This window comes from Ceratotherium simum, chromosome 36 (genome assembly GCF_057802395.1).
Source record: "Ceratotherium simum simum isolate JZ-2026a chromosome 36, ASM5780239v1, whole genome shotgun sequence".
In the NCBI taxonomy this organism is placed as follows: domain Eukaryota; kingdom Metazoa; phylum Chordata; class Mammalia; order Perissodactyla; family Rhinocerotidae; genus Ceratotherium; species Ceratotherium simum.
In genome coordinates, this window is record NC_141935.1 from 24,836,172 (window position 1) to 24,856,800 (window position 20,629).

The following is a 20,629-nucleotide window of genomic DNA, read 5'->3' on the forward strand; positions in this document are numbered from 1 at the left end:
TAATTTCTATTCATTTATCTTCAAGTCATTATTCTGTCATTTCCATTAGGCTGTTAAGTATATCCATGGAAATTTTTCATTTCAGATATTATATTTTTCATTTCAAGAATTTCCATTTGATTTTTTTGTTTCTATTTCTCTGTGGAGATTGCCTATCTTTTCAGTTATTGTGCACAGATTTCATTTTCCTTCATTGAGAACAGTCATACTAGTCACTTGAAAACTCTTGTCTGCTAGTGTCCAGGTCTGGGTCATTTCAGAGATGGTCTCAGTTGATTTTATTTTCTCTTAAAAATCAGTTCTGCTTTCCTGTTTCTTTGTACATTGGGTAATTCTGAATTGTACCCTGAACTTGATGAATGTTAAACTGTTGGGACCCTGGATTCTTTAATTTTTCTCCAATTAGTATTTTTCTTTCTTTTCTTTTATCAGCTGATTTATCACACAAGCTGCAAACTCTGGTTCTTGGGCAGCAATTCCAGTCTCAGTTCGTATCTTTCATCTTTGGCTAAGCAGCTCTGAGTGAGCGTGTGGTTCGGGTCAATCAGAGCTGAAGCAGACAGCTTTTGGATCTTCTCTCTTCAAACAGTTTCTCAGGATTCAGTTTTCTGATTCCACAAAGACAGCATTTCTTGCACCTGTGACCACACCACACTGCACATCACGCTGTCTTCACTTAGCTCCAGGCTAAAAGCTGCAAAAACGAAGACATTTCATAGTCCTCACCTTCTCTGAGTACTCCCAATCAGGTTCCGCCTGCTTCAGTTCACTCTCTAGTGCCCTGAAGATGCTGGGTTTTGTGTTGTGCCCAGATTTTATGGTTGTTTTCTGCAAGGGCCTTGGCCCAGAAGGATCTTACTCAGTCACTACCCTTCCTTGTATATTTGAACGACTATTAATTTGAATTTTCTAAAAGATGCAGCCAATTCTATTTCTAATTAAGGCACTTTGGATGTTTAAGTTTCATGGACGTGGCAGAATGTATTTTTCAAAAACTGCGCCCATCAAGAGTGGAAATATATATCCCCTCTGCTTGCAAGAGGGCAGGTTTTTGCGACTGCCTTAATGAATAGAGTATGGTGGAAGTGAGGCTGTATGACTTCCAAAGCTCAGTCATAAAAATGCCATGCAATTCTGCTTTGTTCTCTTGGAATACTTGCCCTTGGAACCTAGTCATCATGTTAAGAAATTCAAGAGGCCCATGTGAGAAGAACAAAGGCCCCAGGCCTATAGCCCTGGCTGAACTCCCAGTGGATGGGCAGCACTAACTGGCTAGCTGTGTGAGTGAACCATCTTGAGGTTGGATCTTCCAACCCCAGGTGAGCCACTACAACTCATCCTACACAGCAAAGAGACAGCAGGCCCTGCCCAGCCCTGCCCAAACTACAGACTCACGAGCAAAAAGCTGCCTGTTGTTTTACATTAGTGGCTATGTTTCAGGGTCTATGGTGGACACAGAGATGTGCTGCCTTCTCCTTCAATGGAGGGCTTTGCCCCAGATGTCAGCAGACAGCTCCCAACTGTCAGCTCCTTCAAAGTTACAGAGCCTTTCACCAAAAAGCCTGTCTTTCTTGGGCAGTCCATATCCACTGAATGATAGATGTGGAAATATGAAGACTCAGCCATTTTGACTAAACGAGCAACACCTCTGATGGGCCGTACTCTCTCCAGAACCCCTAGAGAGGCTGGCTGAGGCTCTGGCCTGCAGTGCAGTCTGAGTTCTCCCTCTGCCTAGCCCTACTTCCGCCAATCCCCTTCCACAGGTGTTAATCCTTAATACACCTTGCATTACACATTCTGTCTCAGTGCCTGCTTCTGGAAAACACAACGTGTTACATGGCAATGGATAAACAGAACAACCCATTTTCTGATATAAGAAGGAAAATAACATTTGGCATTCAGAACCACTCTGAGTCAGGGACATCTTGCAAATATGGTGGCAGCCAGCCAACCAGATACTAAGTATTGTCAATAAAGGGAGGGAAAGGGAAATTCAGGCAAAACATTAGTTCCAACCTTGACAACCCATGAAAACTGAGAAACAGACAGACATGTTCAGATGAGATAAAAATCTCTACATCATCAGTGTAAAAACATTACTCAGGTTTCTTCCTAATTTGAATATGAATCATACCATTTATCATTACTTAAAGTTTCTAAAATCAGTCGTTCCCCAAGCAAAAGCAAATAACCTCTGGCTTAAGAGGAACAGCATTATTTTAAAACTCTAAGTCAATATTAATATTTATAATGATACACTTTTTTTTATAACATTAAGAATAAAAAAGCATTCCAAAACAATGACCATATTGAAAGGACAATATTCTATAGGTCATTTTTACTATATTACTTCAAAGAACATCAGTACCAGAGCATGATTACTATAAATATTATGCCTATAATAGTAAAATGTGGATATAACAACATTCGATAACCTTCAAAGCAGTAGTTTTCAACTCTGTCTGGATATCAAAATCAACTAGAGAGGTTATTTAATTATACGTACCTTGGCCCCAATCCAGACACCATGAATCACAATACTGCATAGGGATTGGTCACTGAGAACTACTAATTTAGGACATGTACCTCTCCCATCAACATCATGTCAATGTCTCCCATTGGTTCCTTTTCATCATTTACATAGGTTGGGGAGTAGATTCTCACATAAGAATGCTTTTATTTTCCGGTCTTCCTACTCCTCCCCTTTATACTCATATGGAAGAAAATTAGCATACTATATTATAATATTACAACTAAACTGTTTATTAAAATTGTCTTTTAATTTTGTCAAGGAAATATTATATCAGTAACACAGAAAAGAAAATCCACAGTGGTAAAATTATGTCACGAACTGCCTTTTTGTTAGTCATACATTAGAATTCTTAACGGGAACATTAATCTGAGGTTCACCTTACAATTGAGAAACAGTTATTCATAATATTCTGTCAAAAAACTTTTCTTTCCTGTTACACAGTGAAAATATTATTTAATAATTCTATGTAAACAATAAAAAACTAATGATTATATAATTCTGGGTACTTAAAATCATGGTGGCTGCCCAAATCCTAATCTTTCAACACATCCTTCAAAAAACCATCTAGATAACAATCAACAAGAGGAACAAGTGAAACCAACCTAGAACCCACACCTACAGTGTAACTCAAAGAAAGCCTACCATGAAATTAAAATTATATGTAGTTATGGAAATAAACATGCAAATCTAGCAGATCCAACTCTAGAGTGTAGTGAGAGGCAAGACATGGGAAAGAGACTGTGGGAAAAGGAAGAGAAGAGCCGGGAGTCCAGGGATGACAAAACATAGATTACACTACTACCCACTGTCGCTGAAAGGACTCTTATGAGTAGGGTAAGATGTAACAAATGGGGGAAACTGGGTAAAGGGAACATGAAACCTTTCTATACTGTCTGACATAACTATAGATTCACAGGAAATTGCAAAGTAGAAAGTTTTTTTTAAAACCAAAAAAAAAATTATCCTGAGCAAATTTATAGGCTTATTTTATGTTCCTCATTATCTTTTATATATAAACATAATCTCTTTAACAAATATTTATATTTACATAAACAATATATCACTAAAAAGAAAAACCTTGTAAAACTGTCTAACAGTCAATAGTATCTGATTTGAGAACCAATCATTGATAACTTCAGTGTGTTTTATTAGAAACCCGGTAAGACGGAGAATTTTCATCAGTGGACCTCCTATGACCTTGTCCCTGCCAGGCCAGTTGTTCCTCACATTCCCTTTTGTCCATGATCTCAGCCCCGACTCCTCTGAATGAAGCCCAACTGGCCAACCACTAGCTGCTAAACTGCAAGAATAACTGCTTTCCCTTCTGAGAACCGCCTTGGACTAACTCTTCCCTTCAGCTGGCCTGTCTCGCTAAGGCTCTATAAGAATTGCCTTTCTTTCCTAAGGTAATGTCTAAGTTAGCTTGGGCTGCCCAGACAAATACCACACACTGGGTGGCTTAAACAACAGAAATTTATTTTCTCAGGGTTCTGGAAGCTAGAAAGTCCAAGATTAAGGTCCAGCAAGATTTGGCTTCTCATGAGGGCTATTTTCCTGGCTTCAGATGGCCGCCCTCTAGCTGTGTCCTCACAAGGCCTTTCCTTGGTGTGCGCACATGGAGAGAGAGCAAGCTCTCTGATGTCTCCTTTTATACGGGCACCAATCCTATCATGAGGGCCCCATCCTCATGACCTCATCTCAAAGCACACTGGGAACTGATTAACGGCTTCAACATATGACTTTGGGGAGGGTGGGGACACACCATCTGTTCATAACAAGTAGAATATTCCTTGAAACACTCTCAAGTCCTAGCACTCTGAATAAAGGCTTATGCTTAGTACTTATCTAATGGATTTTCTTCAACAGTTTCTATTAATTAATTAACCAACTAACAATTAAATATTCACTATGTACCATAGATCGTGCTTGGCACTCGGGTTGCCAAATATATATCTGAGATTAACCAAGGGATTTCTACTGCTTAAACTGAATAATGAGAAATTTCCTGCTCCACAGGGGGAAAAAAGTAAGTTAATAGGTAAAATTTATCAATTATAAAATACTATATATTTATATAAGAAATGCTAATGAATAACCATAAATAGTTCAATAGACTTTTTTCTTTTTAATAAATATATGGCTTGATATTATGATTTTATATTGCACATACAATACGGTCATTTTGTTGATAATACAATTGTTCCTACTTTACATAATGGAATAAGATATATCAACATCTCATAGTGTTCCACAAAATTCATTTAACATCTACCAAACTCTGCTTTGGTGTTGGACACCATGAAGCCGGATCATCTGTACTAAAAACCAGCATGCTCTGTTTGATAACGAAATCAACCACCAACTTGCAAGAAAATGGCTGATCATATTTCGGATTCTTCTGAAGTTTCTTCAAATAATTCTCAAACAGATAGTGCTACCATTATCAAAATGAAATTAAAATGTATTTACGTACTGTTATGTTATGTAGGCACTTCTGTCTTCATTGGAATCTACTTGTTTCTAAAATTTATACTTTATTCACTTGACTTTTTTTGATAAATCCAGTATCATATGGCAAAAAGTTAACACAACTCTTGAAACAAATAGTTCAAGCGGACAAATCATCAATGACATCCACAGATTTTTTTTAGATCAATTAAGTAAAAACAAGTACTTGCTGCACACAAAACAGATGCTCAAAGTGAAAAGAATAAAAATAAGATGAAAGAAATTCAGAGGGATACGGATACTAATATTAAAAGCCTGGTGTACCTATATTTTACCATGCAAAGTAAATTTCAAGGCCAAAAAAAAAAAAAGCCTTCTTAGTGATAAAAAGGATCTCTGAATCATGATTTTAAAAAATTTCACCGGTAATATATAACAAATATGAATTTGTATACTCCACTTTCCTGGGGAAAGAGGAAGTGAGAGAGATGCTGGTATGACTAGATAATTCTTCCCCCCTCACCTCACCTTCTATCTGATACAGGGTCCCAGACCAGGGCTGCAACTTTAGGTGCCAGAAGCAAGAATGATTCCTAAGCAAGAAACTCTAACTATGCCTTTAAACCTTAATGTCAGAATTCCTAAGGGCCTGATGGGGTGAGTTAAAACCAAGATCGGCGGGGAATATTGCTGGATTGCCTGGTGGTTGAGATAGCCCACTATTTCTGTATCCATGCAACCCTACACTGCATGAATACACTGAGAGGGAGGCACCTGCTAGACTAGTATTGCTGCTGGCAATTGGACCAGCACAGTGGTCAAACCTAACAGCCCTTCCAAAGACAGAAAAGTTTGGGCAAAAATTAAATGATAAACGGAGAAAAGGAGGAATAACAGCTAAGGGTAAAGAAATGAATAAATGGGTTACGCAATGAGGGAAATCCAATATTACATTGATGCTTTGTGAGAGGCTCGGAGCAAGAAAAGATATTGTCCCTCAGCTCAATTACATTAGATGCCCAAAGGGGTGAAGCCATACGTTTGCAAGACCACTCCTGCTTTTGGAACCTGACATGGTCAAATGGAAGACTGCTAACCTGAGTCGCATCACTCTGGGAGACAATTTAGTCTTAGGAAATGATGATGGACTAGATGGGTAATAATTCTGCAGGACACTAGTAATATCACATTATCTTTTGACTCATTTTTCAAGTTACATCTACTGCCATACTGCGATATGGTGTAATACTGGCCTTGTTGGTAAGATCCAACCACATTATGTAAACAGGTCTTACAATAATACTGGTATTGATAATTAAATGTATTGGGAAATTCAGTTAAAGCCTCCTCAGGACCTAATAAAATGACCAGCCAGAGAAAGAATGAGATTTAACCATCAGCTAGTTTCTATGCTAAATAGTTCTGCACAAGTTTATCATATGGCACAAACAGCGGTAAATCAAAGGGGGAAACGTAATTAAATTAGTACAAAAATATGAAAATGTATATAACGGCCTTATAGGATGGAGTACTGGTTTCTTTAAATCTATTCCTACCCTGCACTGGCCCCTCCAAATGACAGAAATAGTCACACTGATACTACTGCTGTGTCCACCATACAAACGCTATACTAAATGTAGATGCCCAAACAAATATGACCATTTTGCTGTAAGAGAGCCTGGCTAAAGGCCAGGATTGGCCTGTGTAGAGAAGAACTAGTCTTACACCAAAGAGAGGTCTGGCTCTTGCTTCAGCTACTGGGAGGTGATCTTTAGGCTCTTGGAATATCATGCCTGATAGGAATATCTTTGTTTGCCTGGGGGCTTTCGCCACCAGACAGTCTAATGATATAATTTATGTTGGATGTAATTTCTTTGGGCCAGGCAGGTATCAGTTTTACCTCCTGAAGGGACTGGAAACTAAAGGTATCATCCCAACCTCAGGGAAAGGCTGAAAACTAAAGGTCAGTCATGCAGGCAGTATGTGACTAAGTCACCAAAAGACTCTGGAAACCTAATGCTCAGGTGGGCTTCCGTGGTTGGCAGTACTCCATGCGTACTGTCACACATGGATGCCGGGAAGGTAATGCTGCCCTAAGTCCACGCGAGATGAGGACGGAAGCTCTGTGTTTGGTACTTCTCCTGAACACTGCCCTATGTGCTTCTTCTCTTGGCTGATTTTAATCTGTACCCTGTCCATGTAATAAATTTTAACTGTAAGTAGAACAGCTTTCAGAGAGTTCTGAGTCCTTCTTGCAAATTATTGAAACTGACAGTGGTTTTGGGAACTCTCCGAACCTGTAATTGGTGTCAGAAGTAAGGGTGATCTTCTGGGACTGTTCCCTCTAATTTTGAAGTTGGCCCAAATTCCTCACAGTTACTGAAATACCAAATGCACTGTAATGTAATCACTTTATCTTTATATAAAACGATCCCTTATAATGATGTACATCCTGAGTTCACCTATAGCTCCAGTTTAACAAATAGCTCTAGTTTAACAATTTTTAACTACCACATTACTTATTCTTTAGTAATTTCAGGATACTATACAAATACCTCCTCCATTAGCAGTATAAAAAATTCCTGTTTTGAAATGTGACTCAGGCCTGTGAGGGACTGAAGTGAGTTTTATGCTAGCCTCGGGCCTCAAAATATTTCTCTCACTATAAAAGTGTAATGATTTTATATACACCAAGAGGATAACTGCCAAATGACACCACAAATCCAAGCTGAAAGGGATGAAATCAGCCTGAAGCCCTGGTGGACGCCCAGCACATACCTATCCTTCATAAAATTCTTATGGGAAAAGGGATGAGAAACTCCTTAGAATTGAATTCTGTGTTTTGAATTCGTTATCTCCCTCAACAAATTCTATTAAAATAGGTTTGACCCTATAGTTCTACCCTACAGTTAACCATATTATATAAAACATTATTAACATTAAATAGATGAGGTTAATAAAAACTGTAATCATAAATCTTGAATACGGAACAAATTCCATGAGGAAAAAATAAAGAGTTACGAAGAAATCCATGAATACGTGAACTTTTTTTTTGGTTTTATTTTTGGATTAGGGTAAGGAGAGAATTTCAAAAAATACATTCCATCCTAAGCATTTGTTCAAGCCAGTATTTAATGTTTAAAACAAACACAGGAAAGCACACACACTCCATTAAGTTCCACCAAATGGCTGCATTTGCCTTCAGAGAGAGATTCTATTCAACAAAAAGCTAGTGTGCCTGAGCCCTTAGGATCATAGTCTGACCTGAAATGTGGACATTTTCACATGAATAAACTATACCAGGAAAAGAAGTAAGATAAGCATGAAAAATACGAAAACATAACCTGACAACTTCTGCTCGTTAGTTACTTTTTCTCGGTTTAGGTCCTTTACTTTTCAATATAATTTCTATCTCGTGATTCTTTACTCATCCATATATTTTGCCATTGTTTTATTGTATGCATTCTTTTTTGTGTGCGTGTGAAGAAGATTAGCCCTGAGGCAACATTTGTTGCCAATCCTCCTCTTTTTTGCTGAAGAAGATTGATCCTGGGCTAACATCCGTGCCCATCTTCCTCTACTTTATATGGGACACCTGCCACAGCATGGCTTGACAAGTGGTGCATCAGTCCACCCCCAGGATCCGAGCCTGTGGAGCACGTGAACTTAACCGCTACACCACTGGGCCGGCGCCTGTATCCTTATTTTAAATTACCTAAATCCATCGTGGAATGAGATGAGAAAGAAAGGAATAAGTAAATGACTGGTAAATAATTTGACTCTGAGGATATATAATCCAGTAGGTACTATGCAATAGTGACTGATATAACTCTTTTTTGAAACTCATGCATGGTCTAAATTCCAGATGCAACAGTAACTGTTCCTAAAACATGATGTGACAATGGGAGTGCTATGTTGCAGCAACCTATTAATCCACACCCAGTAAGAAGACCTTGAAACAATCACAAGGTTCCAGGTCTAGATGAAGAAAACCCCCAGAAAGACATAATAAAATACAGCCACTGAACACAGTAGAGGAACATGAAAATTATAGACTATGCCCTATAGAAATTATAGACTACGGCCCTAGAAGCTTAAAAGGTAGTGGAGAAAATAAGGCAAATATAAAAATAAATTAATAATTTGATAATGACTAGTATCCTATACTTTAGCACAGCATATAATAAATTACAAAGAAAGTATTCATTACATCTATTGTTTATATTAGTTCATTACTTTAATCTGTACCATCTTCAAGCAGTGCAATGGGTCTATATTTCATCACTGTGTTGAGTATTCAGTGGATCCTTTAAATATAGAAAGTCATGTCTTTCAACTCTATAAAACTTTTCTTTGTTTCTTTGATAATTTTGTCCCCTTCATTTTTTCCTGTCCTCTTATTCTGGAACTCTTACTATTCAGAAGTCTTACCCTCTGAATGATCCTATAATTTTCTCCACTTTCCTTTCCAGCATCCCAGGTCTTTGACTTTTTCTCCTATTTCTTAGAGCATTTCTACAACTTTACTTTCCAACTCTTCTACAGAGGTTTTTTTTTTTTTTTAATCTACTATCAGAGTTTCAATTTCAAAATTTTTTATTCTCTGGGTATCCCTTTTTATAGTATAATGTTTTTCATATATGCCATACATTCTCTTGTCTCTCAGAGAATATTAATGATCTTCTCGGGGAGAAGGATTTTCTTTTCCTTAAGTTACGTTTCCCCCAAGCTTCTTTCCTTCCACTTGTTTCTTTTGGTTTTAGACATTAATGTTAAAGGTTTTCCCCAGATGTCAGAGATCCTTGGCTCTCCACTCACGTTTAATAGTAGGATGCTAAAAAGCTGACGGGATGTTCTGTATGCTGGGAATCTGGCTTAGCTGTTTCATTGGGAGAATATCCAATTTCAGAATTGTAGATCTTTTCACTTGGCCTGTTTAGAATCCCTCAGAAAACAATCATCTAATCGTCTGTCTGGGAGCACAGCCTGGCTATTATCATCCTAGCAGCCAAATTTATGTAGTATTCATTCTTCTGGTAAACCTCCATTTCTGGTATGGTAAATTTGAGGACCCTCACTGGGTCCTCAAAGGGTCCACAGACCCTGTGTTATACCCTCTCCAGAGAAGAAACCTCCAGTCTTCTAGCAAGGAAAGAGAGGAGCAGTTGCCCAGCTGCCCAGGGTAGGAAAGGTAAGCTGGGTCTAGAGGCTACTTAAACATTCAACCAATATTCGCATTCAGGCTCACATCCTCTCCCACTTCCACAAGTGCCTGGTAAATAAAAATTCTAAGTCTTTTGAGGAAGCTTCAATATAGGTATAGTTGTTTCTAACTAATTAGGCTTTAAAAGTAGCATTATGAACTAATGAATTTAAGCATATTTGATGGGTTACAATTTGTTTAAATTATTACCCCTACTAAATCTCAAATTTTTCCATCTTTGGCCAGGGGTAGCCTTTTCAATTTGGCTCCCGAGTCCTTCAGACAAGACCCTAAGTGTCTCTGAAAGCTTACTTGCAATTTGGCATGACAAGATGTACCAGACTCATCTTGTACACTTCCTACCTAGACGTGGAATCAGCCATTTCTCCAAGAAGCCTATCATTCCCCACAGTGGGAATTGATATTTGAGGACCATAATCTGTCAGTAGGGCTGCCCACTGCTACTGTGTTGGTCATTGTTTCTCATCCTTTTCACTGCACAGAGCTATATATACATGTATGTATATAAGTGTGTGTGTATGTGTGTAAAGATAAAATATCTCAGACATTCATACTGATACTTCCAATTCAAATTCAGAACTAGAGGGTTTTAGCAATCCTCTTCCATATTACATCAGTATCTCCTTCCTTCTACACAAAGAAGCCTGATTCTTAAGGACGTGGGATGATAGAATTAGAATACTCTATAATCACTCATTTGTTTTATTTCACATTATACACACAACAATCTCAAAATAACAATATTTATGGGCTGGCCCCGTGGCTTGGCGGTTAAGTGTGCGCGCTCTGCTGCTGGCTGCCTGGGTTCGGATCCCGGGCCCGCACCGGCGCACCGCTTGTCCGGCCATGCTGAGGCCGTGTCCCACATACCGCAACTAGAAGGATGTGCAGCTATGACATACAACTATCTACTGGGGCTTTGGGGGAAAAAATAAATAAATAAATAAATAAAATTATTTAAAAAAAAAATATTTATACCAGCACCAACAATTTGATTACTGAAAACAGTTTGAAAAAAAATTACATCAATTCTCCCAATTATCACCACTACCTTTATAGTTGTAGTAGATGTTCATTATTAGAGCATACAGCCATTAACATTGTGCTCCCTCCCTTTTAACCTTTTTTCTGTTTTAGTTCTACAACTGACTAATTAATGAGCAACACCAGTCCTTAAGATGATGTCTCTCTGGTCATTTTGGTTGTCTATAGCTCATTCTCTTGTAGATCACTAGGTTCTTCAGGAAGAATTCATGTAAACAATACTCTCCAGCTTCCTGCAAGCTGATAACATTTGTACGTGCACTTGATCCCTGAAAGTCAATTACGTTCATTTTTCTTTTCTGGGGTATCGTAAATATTTAATGCATTTCTCCCTGTCATAAAGCTTTGCTGTTGAACATTCTGATGATAAACTAGTTTTCTTTCCCCTGTAAGTCACTTGCTCTTTTTGTCCCCACAGGATTTTTTTTTTTTAATTTTAAAGGTCAATAATTATACCAGAATTTGTTTATGCCCTATCTCTGTCCATTATGTTACAGTTGTCATACATATTACATATTCATTCATTGACTACCCCACCAAAACAACTTTGCTTTAAACAGTCACATATTTTAAAGAATTTAAGAGGAAAAAAAGTGTTTTATATACACTAAGATTTTTATTTTTTTATTTTTATTTATTTATTTTTTACCATAACCCAACCCAACTCTATGACATGTAGTTTACCATAAAACCAACTTCCTTAACACACTGCTTTAATCAAATACTTCATTAACTAAAATTAATGGTAGCTTGTTGTCTACCAAGATATAGTATAAAGTCTACAGCATAATATTCAAGAGCTTCCACAACAAGGACCAAAATCTGGATTTACAAATTTCTCTCTTACTAAACTCAACATGAACTCTCTTCTCTGGCCAAATTAGTCTACTAACTATTCTACATAACTGCCATCTGCTTGCCTATGAGCTTTTCTCCTACCATTCTCTTATCCTAGAACGCCTTCCTCTCTGCCTAGGAATAGCCTTCTGATTCTTTAAAGCCCCACCATTAAAGCCTTCTCTTATGAGCAACATGATGTTATGCAAAGAACATAAATTCTGACATCAGCCTGACTTAGAGTCTAACCTAGGTTATGCTACTTACTGACTCATGTCTCTGAGGCTAGGTTTCCTCATATAGAAAATGGACCAACATCCATTTTAGGGGACATCCAAATCATAGAATTATTGTTAGAAATAGAATAATACAAGCAAAGTCCACAGTACACAGTACGAGTTAAATAACCATTAGAAATGACCATTAGAATTAAGTTCATTACTCATTTCTCTGAGCTCACTGTAATTTGTTTGTATAATTCATTTAGCAATTCACAATTTCTCACACGATTCACAACGGACTCATTCCATCTCATACTTTTGCCCTAAATGATGATTTCTCTTGTATTACTTTAATTTTCATTTATATCTTGTGTTTTGTGTCCCCAAACAGACTGGAAGCTTCTTAAAAGTCAGGACTATATGCTATACTTATTTAAAATTTCACATAGTTTAGCACAGTGCTATTTATAAAAGAGGACTCAATAAATACTTCCTCAGTGAAGCATTTGCTGAAAACAGTCTTGCTGAAAACAGTCTATCCAGAAAATGGGAATCACATTTTAAGAGGTGCCTTGATACACCAGAACCCGTCCACTGAAGGGTAAAGGGAGAGATGGGGGGATGGGGGGGGTGGAGAAGAGACAGGGTGAGAGAGAAAGTGTGTGTGTGTGTATGTGTGTGTGTCTCTCTGTGCCTATGTGTGAGACACTGGGAGAGAGAACGTGTATGTAAATGTTGATAACAGAAAAACTACAGATGTTTAGATGTTTAACCTAAAGAGAAGATGACTTCAGAAGGCATGTAAGATAAATTAGATTATTACAGGCTCTGAAGGCAAAACTAGGACCAATGATTAGGAGAAAAAGAAATTCAGCTTAAAGTAAAATTCTATAACATTACAGCTGTTCAACAATGGAATAAAAGGATTTATTAAACATTAAGTTCCTTGTAAAATTAGAAGTACTTAAGCAGAGCTCAGAGTTGAAATAGTTTTCAATCCACATGTCAGTATCAGAAAGATAGCTGTTATCTAAAATGCTGTGTTGAGAAGAATTGTAAGACTGAACATATAGTCAGTGGGAAAGGGTCCTGTGATCAGTTAAGAATATTTGTCACAAGCCTGGCAGAAGGGAGGGTAACACAAATACCTCGTATTCACTATCTCCAGCCTAGATTATTTATTTTCAGAGGTAATCATTTCTTATTGGGAATTTAGATACAAACTGGGTAAAGTTTCTACAAACTCCATAAGTCTAAGACTAACATTCTTTAAATGTTCAATTAAATGAAATTTTTAAAGTATTTTCAAATGACAGTCCTCAGCTAGGATCTTGGGTTACTGTTGGAGAAAAAAAAAAAAAAAAAAACACTTTAGTTTCTCATCCTGTAATTCACTCTTGAGACCACAATACCATTTTAAAAACTGAATTGTGCTTTTTATAATTTTCAAAAGATGTTCATGTTTTTATTGTCAATAAAATTTGTGGCTATCAGATAACAGAGAAAGCATATAAATAGGAAAGAGTCAAACTCAGATCAGATAAATACAAAATTTTTAATCAAAATACTCTTCCTTTAATAATGCCCTAGAACTTCATTACTAATTAATCAATCAGCATAAGAAACCCACATCTTAAAAAAACAAACACGGTAACAGAAACTTTCTCTTCTTCCCACATTTCTGTTCTTAAGAGAGATTACTCTCATCACCCACAACTTAAAAGAAACAGTCACTGCCGTCTTAGAGCAGAAGTGCTCCAAGTGTGGTCGCTGGACCAGCGGCAGCATCAGCTGCATCAGCTGGGAAGGTGTTAGAAATGCCAATTTCCCAGCCCCATCCAACCTGCTGAATCAGAAACTAGAGTTGACCCAACAATCTGGGTTTTAACAAGCCCTGCATGTGATTCTGGTGCATGTTAAATTTTTCAAACCACTGTCTTGGAAAATGGTTCTGTTTCTTTCTAACATGGCTGTATCCCTTTACCTGATTCTCCCTAGCATCTCTTTACTCTTGCTCACATTTTGCACAACCCAAACATTTTCTCATTGAATGATTAATTCACCGGTAACTCTGTGATGATTCCTGCTTTCTTTCCTTTCAAAATGTGAGACTGCCTTTTAAACCATCCAACATGTGTTAAAATTTTTTATTACACATAAATTATTATGAGTTGTTTACATAGAAAGAGATTTTTAATGTGTGTCAAAAGGTGTAAGAACAATCCTGTATAAAAATCGTTTTGTAAGTAGGCCCACCTTTTTCTCTTCTTTATACTGTATACAATATAATACACATTTGTAGGGAACATTTAAATAAATCATTATACCTGTCAAACAGTTTACAAAGAAGAAATTATTCCACAGCCTTCAAAATTATCACTTTCCCACAAAAACAGCTCTTTTGACATACACTCCACTCCTTCATTACGTCTTACTCACCTGTGTACATAATGCAGTTGATGAACTGAATCAATTGCTATCACCATCTCAGCCAAGTAAAATCGAGCCATATCTTCAGGCAATCTATCTTCAAATTTGCTGAGCAGAGTAAGCAAATCCCCACCAACATAATAATCCATAACCAGGTACTGGGAATGAAGAAATAAAATGTACTCAATAAATATTAAGGGTGAAAATTAACATATTTAATGTAACTCGAGGTCAAATAGCACTGGGTCAAATATTTTTGTTGTTAATTAACAAAAAGCTGTGTCAGCAGTCATTACAAGACTTGTAAATTTCATAAAACAGTAAAATAAAAGTTTTAAATATTAGGATGGGAAGAACATAGGATTATCATTGTTTTGTTATTGTAGTTTACAAAGTAATAACACAGAAAAGTAACATCATCATCACCACCACCTACAATAGACCACAGTTTTACCAACATTTCCTAGAAGAATGAACATTTTAATTCTCCAAAAAGGATTAAAAAACTTCAGAAGCGTGAAGTGGGCAAAACGAGCCTGGTTTGGTAACATACAGATATGTATACTATATTATTTTATTTTTTTAGGTGAGTAAAAACTAGACAAAGTAGAAAAATGAGCTTTTGTAGTCGAAGAGACCTATATTCAAATCCTGACTCTGGGTTATAAGTGGGTTTTGAAAAATCACTTAACCTCTTTGATACGCCGTATTCTCACCTATATAACTACAATGATGATACCTTCTTCCCAGTGTCACACTTAGCATGAAGGCTGGTAAGCAGAAGATATTTAAATGTCAGTTATAACACCTGGAAGTTAAGTGATTTTATTACAGAAAGGAGATGTTACTTTAGGGTTTTCACCAAGTTGACACTAAGATTTAGAGTCTTGAGAAAATTCACATTCTTATTATTACACATTAAAATCATAAGTATGAGCAAATTTTGTTAAATAAAAGAAACTAATTTTAGCTTTTAAATCTTTGAAAATTAGGGAAACAATGCATTTCAAATCCTGGTCTTGGTTTACTTGCTGTATTTACTAGGCCTAATGTTTAACAGACTCTCTCATGAAGATTAGAAGATTGGAAGGAACAAATTAATTTAATGTAATAAAATTTCATTAACATAAACATGTTGCTAGAAATGGTGATGGATGTGGAGAAGAAATCCACACCTCTTACTTTAAAAAGAACTCCAAGTAGAGTAGCAAACACAGAAACTTTTCAAATAAAAAAAGCAAGTCTGCTTTTAAAATTGGAATCTAATTTTTATACATAGAAAGTCATAAAACATAACTCATTCTTTCAAGGAACATTTATTAGTGCCAATCAGGATTTTTTTTGTACCAAACATAGAGGAAAAAACCCAGAAGATAAAGAGATGAAAGGCTCCTACATCAAAGGCTCTCTTCTCGACAGTGTACTCTATTCTTGGCACACCAGACTCCTAATAGTCTGAGTACACCATCTACCAGTAAACTGCTAAGAAATAATTATCTCAACATTTTTGCCACCCATGGTCACCACTCAAGACTTAGGCTCCTTGAGTCATCATCTGTCTTCTACTTTCATTCACATACTGCTATGTGCTTTCTCTTAAACCCAAAACCCCATGGATCCCTTCCCTTCCAACCTTTCAATGTGCCTTATTGAACCTCTTCTATGGTAAACAAACTTCCTTGAGATAGAATAAAAAATGATGAATATACATGTATTCCTAGTTTTCCTCTCCTGCTGCCTGCTAAACAGAGTCCTGGCTTTGCCTACTCACATTCCTTCCCTACCTTGCCCTTAGAGGTAAATTAGCTGTTACTAAGACAGAATTAAGCAAATGGGGGAGCAAGGGGCAGAAAACATGAAAGAATATTCTCAAGAGAAAAGCAATGAGGTAAAAATGAACTGTACTTGCTATGGGGTTCTGGTGTTAGGGAGACAAGATACATCAGGAAAGGCAGACAAATAATAACCTCACATGGGAACAAAGCTCCTTTTCCTCTATAACATATCCCAGTGAATGTCTCCAAGACCTGGAAGTCATTCTTTCATGTTTTCTCCTTTATTCACCACAACATCCAATTAAATCACCGAAGTCTTACTGAATCCACTTCCTACTAAATTTCTGTGGAGTCCATCTACTTCTATCCCTACCCACTGACGCAACACTAATCCAGGCCCCTGGCCTCTCTTGACTACATCACGACAACAGGTTTAACGGCAAAGTGGATGGTTTTCCATAATATGTTTTATCACGTAAATAATTTTCTTGGGAATGGAAAATAGAACACAGAACAAAAGAGGGACAAATAAGTTCATTCACTAATAACACAGACATCTATATAAGTACTTACCATGTGCTGACATTACACTTATGTAAGGGAGATATTACAATGAATAAGAGACATTTCCTACCTTCACGGAATTTACAATCTAATGGAGCAGAAAACACAAATTAATGGGCAATTTCAGCGTAATATACTTTTATAGGGATAAGCAGAGGGTATTGCTATAGGCTCTTAAAGGAAAAGAATCTAACTTTTCAATCAGGTTCATTCATTTATTTGTCTGAAACTTATTTTTGTACAAGGTGTGAAGACTATTTTCATATATACAGAGGGTCAGTTATCTAAAACAGTTAAATAGTTAAAACAGTTTAATAAACAGTTTAAATAAACAATTAGTTAAATAATTCATTCTTTCTCCCAATTTAATTGAAATGCTCCCTCATTATATTTTAAGATGCTAAATACACTTGGATCTGTTTCTGCCATGGCTGTCTATTCCTCTATCAATATCGTATTTTTCTGATTAATTTTATAGTAAAATTTAATATCTTGTAGGACAAGTTCCTACTCATGCACTACCTTTAAAATGTTACTCAATATGGCTAAGGTGTGTTTAAACAAGTTTAAGAAAAATATAGACTGAGAGGTAATCTTCATAAAATACGTCAAGGAGATAAGAATCCTAACATCAAGAGCTCCTACCAGTTGTTCAGAAGGGGATGAGCAATCCAACAAAACTGGACTGAGAGTATAAACAGATAATTCACATCAGAAGAAACACAATTAGCCCAAGCTCAACTTCAACAGCAGTCAGGGAAATGAAAACCAAAGCAACAGTGCGATACCATTTTTCACCAGTCAGATTAAGAAAAAGACCATTTCTGCTTTGGGGAGAGGGACATGAAACAACACTGCTTTTGGGGGGAGGACATACTACAACTGCTTGGGAAAGTAATTTCACAGGATCTATTGAAATTTTACAAGATGCATACCCTTGATCTAGCATTTCCACTCTTAAGAAAATAGTCAATTAAAATAAAAGCTCTACTATGTAAGGAATATGGGCAAGTATGTCTTTGCACAGGACTGTTGATAACTACAACAAATCAGAAACAATATGAATAGAGATCAACAAGGAAACTTACATGGATCCATTCAACATATCCATTCTATGATATATTATACAAGAATAAATATATGCCCATGAGATAGTTTAAGGGACAAAAGCAAGCTGCAGAGTAATATATATTTTGTGATCTCATTTTTATAAAAATGAAAGCAAACATCCATCCATACAAAAACATACAATTATATAAAGCATAAAAAAAAAAGAAAGGATACAGTAAACTTAACATTAGTTACCTCAGGAGAGTGAAATGAAAGATGAACATAAGGACCACTAACTTTTTTTTTTTTTTTTTTTAAAGGCAACATGTTTATTTATTTATTTTCCCCCCCCCAAAGCCCCAGTAGATAGTTGTATGTCACAGCTGCACATCCTTCTAGTTGCTGCATGTGGGACGTGGCCTCAGCATGGCTGGAGAAGTGGTGCATCAGTGTGCACCCGGGATCCGAACCCGGGCTGCCAGTAGCGGAGCGTGCACACTTAACCGCTAAGCCACGGGGCCGGCCCCTGGACCACTAACTTTTTATGTATATAAACCTCAGTATTGTGGAGGGAAAAAGATCTAGTCAAACTGAAGTTGACCAATGGAATAAAGTTCTACAAAAGGCCAGAGGTGATGATGAAGTCAAAGGCAAAGGTTGATAGGAATAATCCTAAATATAAAGCTACACCTCATCCACATTGAGAGAAAAGATAAGAACAGAGGCAAATATGGATAAATTTGCATATCCCTATGGGAGGCGGGGGGATGAAATAGAATGCTGAGGCCAGAGAGTGGAAAGTTAAAAAAGTTCATGCTTGAGTAACCAATGGGTACATTTTTTCCATGTGGTAGGAGTTAGAGAATGAGGGTGCAGGAATATTTATATAATGTCCCTATACTGGAGATAAAAATCAACTGTTTTCCTGCTTTATGGTTATGTAATCAGAGCCAAAAGAAGTCAAATGATTTGCCCAAACATACATTAGACAGGGGGAGAGCCAGAACTCAGGGTTCTTGATCCTAAGATCAGTTTCTTTTTTCACTCAAATAAAACAGAGTCAGTGTTCAATAAAAAAGCTGACCACATCCAAGATACAAAGAGTATATGCTGTGCACCAGAATAATAAAAAAGAAATTAAGGATACAGACTGAGTCTTGAGCAATCTTTTACCCCTCCAAAATAAAGAAACATGGTATTTGCTGTTAGAGCCATGGGGTGGATTCTGACTCCTAGTGACCTCGTGTACAGCAGAGCAGAACCCTGCCTGGTCTTTTCGAGCCATCCTCTCACCTTTTGCGTTTTCATGGCCAATTTTTAGGAAGTGGGTGGCCAAGTCCTTCTTAGTCTGTCTTACTCTGGAAGCTCCACTGAAACCACAGGTGACCCTGCTGGTATTTGAAATCCTGGTGGCACAGCTCTCAGCATCACAGCAACAGGCAGCCACCACAGTGTGACAACCGACAGATGGGTGGTGTGGTTCCCTGACCGGGAAACAAACCCGGGCCTTCCCAGGCAGTAAGAGCCCTGAATCTTAACCACGGGACCACCAAGGCTGGCTGTGTTTAATTTACTTTTACAAATTTTGCTGACAAATCTATGCAGATTGTATTTGCATTGAAACGTTCATCCCTAAAATTTTATATAAGTATGGTAAATTCAAGTCAAATATCATTCCATTCAATTTAACAAGTGAGCAACTAATGTGCAAAGCTCAATGTTAGGACTTTTAAATAATTCTGACTACAACCCACAATAATAAATATGGTTTATATGATGATTCAGTACATATTATAAAAGAAATAAGTGTCATGAAACAATATTTACTCTTACTACTTGAACTCTGTCATTTTCTATTCTTTTTTTTTTTTTTTAATGCTGATTGTAACCCACTAAATTGATTTTATGACCCTAATGGGTCACAATCTGAAGTTTGAAAGACACTACTATACTCTAAGCATGTAAGGGATGCAAAGACAAGTAATGTAATGACATTGTTTGAACACTTGGATCTGGCCTGAAATCAGATAAACCATAACTATTAAATTACACAAACCATTAATTATATTTTAGCTAAAGATAGCAGGGTCCATGTCATTTATTTAAATTTTTTTTAGTTGTGACAAAAAATCAGAGATGTCTACATACACAGGCTAATCATATAATAACAGTACTAAAAAAAAAAATGTAAAGCTAAAATGAAATGAGAAAGATTAATTCAAACTGGGAACTCTGGAAATGACTTTTAAGATGTAGAATTTGAGCATAAGTGTAAAGTATTAGCTGGACTTCAACAGGGGCAGAAGAAGAGGAGTGGCTCTGGGATGAAAGGCACCATGGACAAGAAAAATAAAGGAAGAAGTGGAGGAGTACAAAGAATGTGCAAGAACGGAGGGTATTCCACTGAGGCTGAAACACAGGATTTGTGGGTGCACACAATATCTGCAGTCGTATCTTTTCTTTACAACTATACTACATTTAACACCACTGACAGTTTCCTCTA

General features: G+C 37.0%; 1 protein-coding gene across 8 annotated transcripts in view; it reads right to left on the minus strand.

Annotated features, from left to right (window-relative positions):
* CDC42BPA (CDC42 binding protein kinase alpha) overlaps positions 1 to 20,629 on the minus strand; it is a 311,999-nt gene that overhangs the window by 184,805 nt on the left and 106,565 nt on the right. For all 8 annotated transcript variants that reach the window (XM_087424444.1, XM_087424440.1, XM_087424442.1 and 5 more), the window contains exon 5: positions 14,747 to 14,895. In XM_087424444.1, the coding sequence (XP_087280570.1) occupies positions 14,747 to 14,895 (149 nt within the window). The remainder of the gene's footprint in view (positions 1 to 14,746; positions 14,896 to 20,629) is intronic.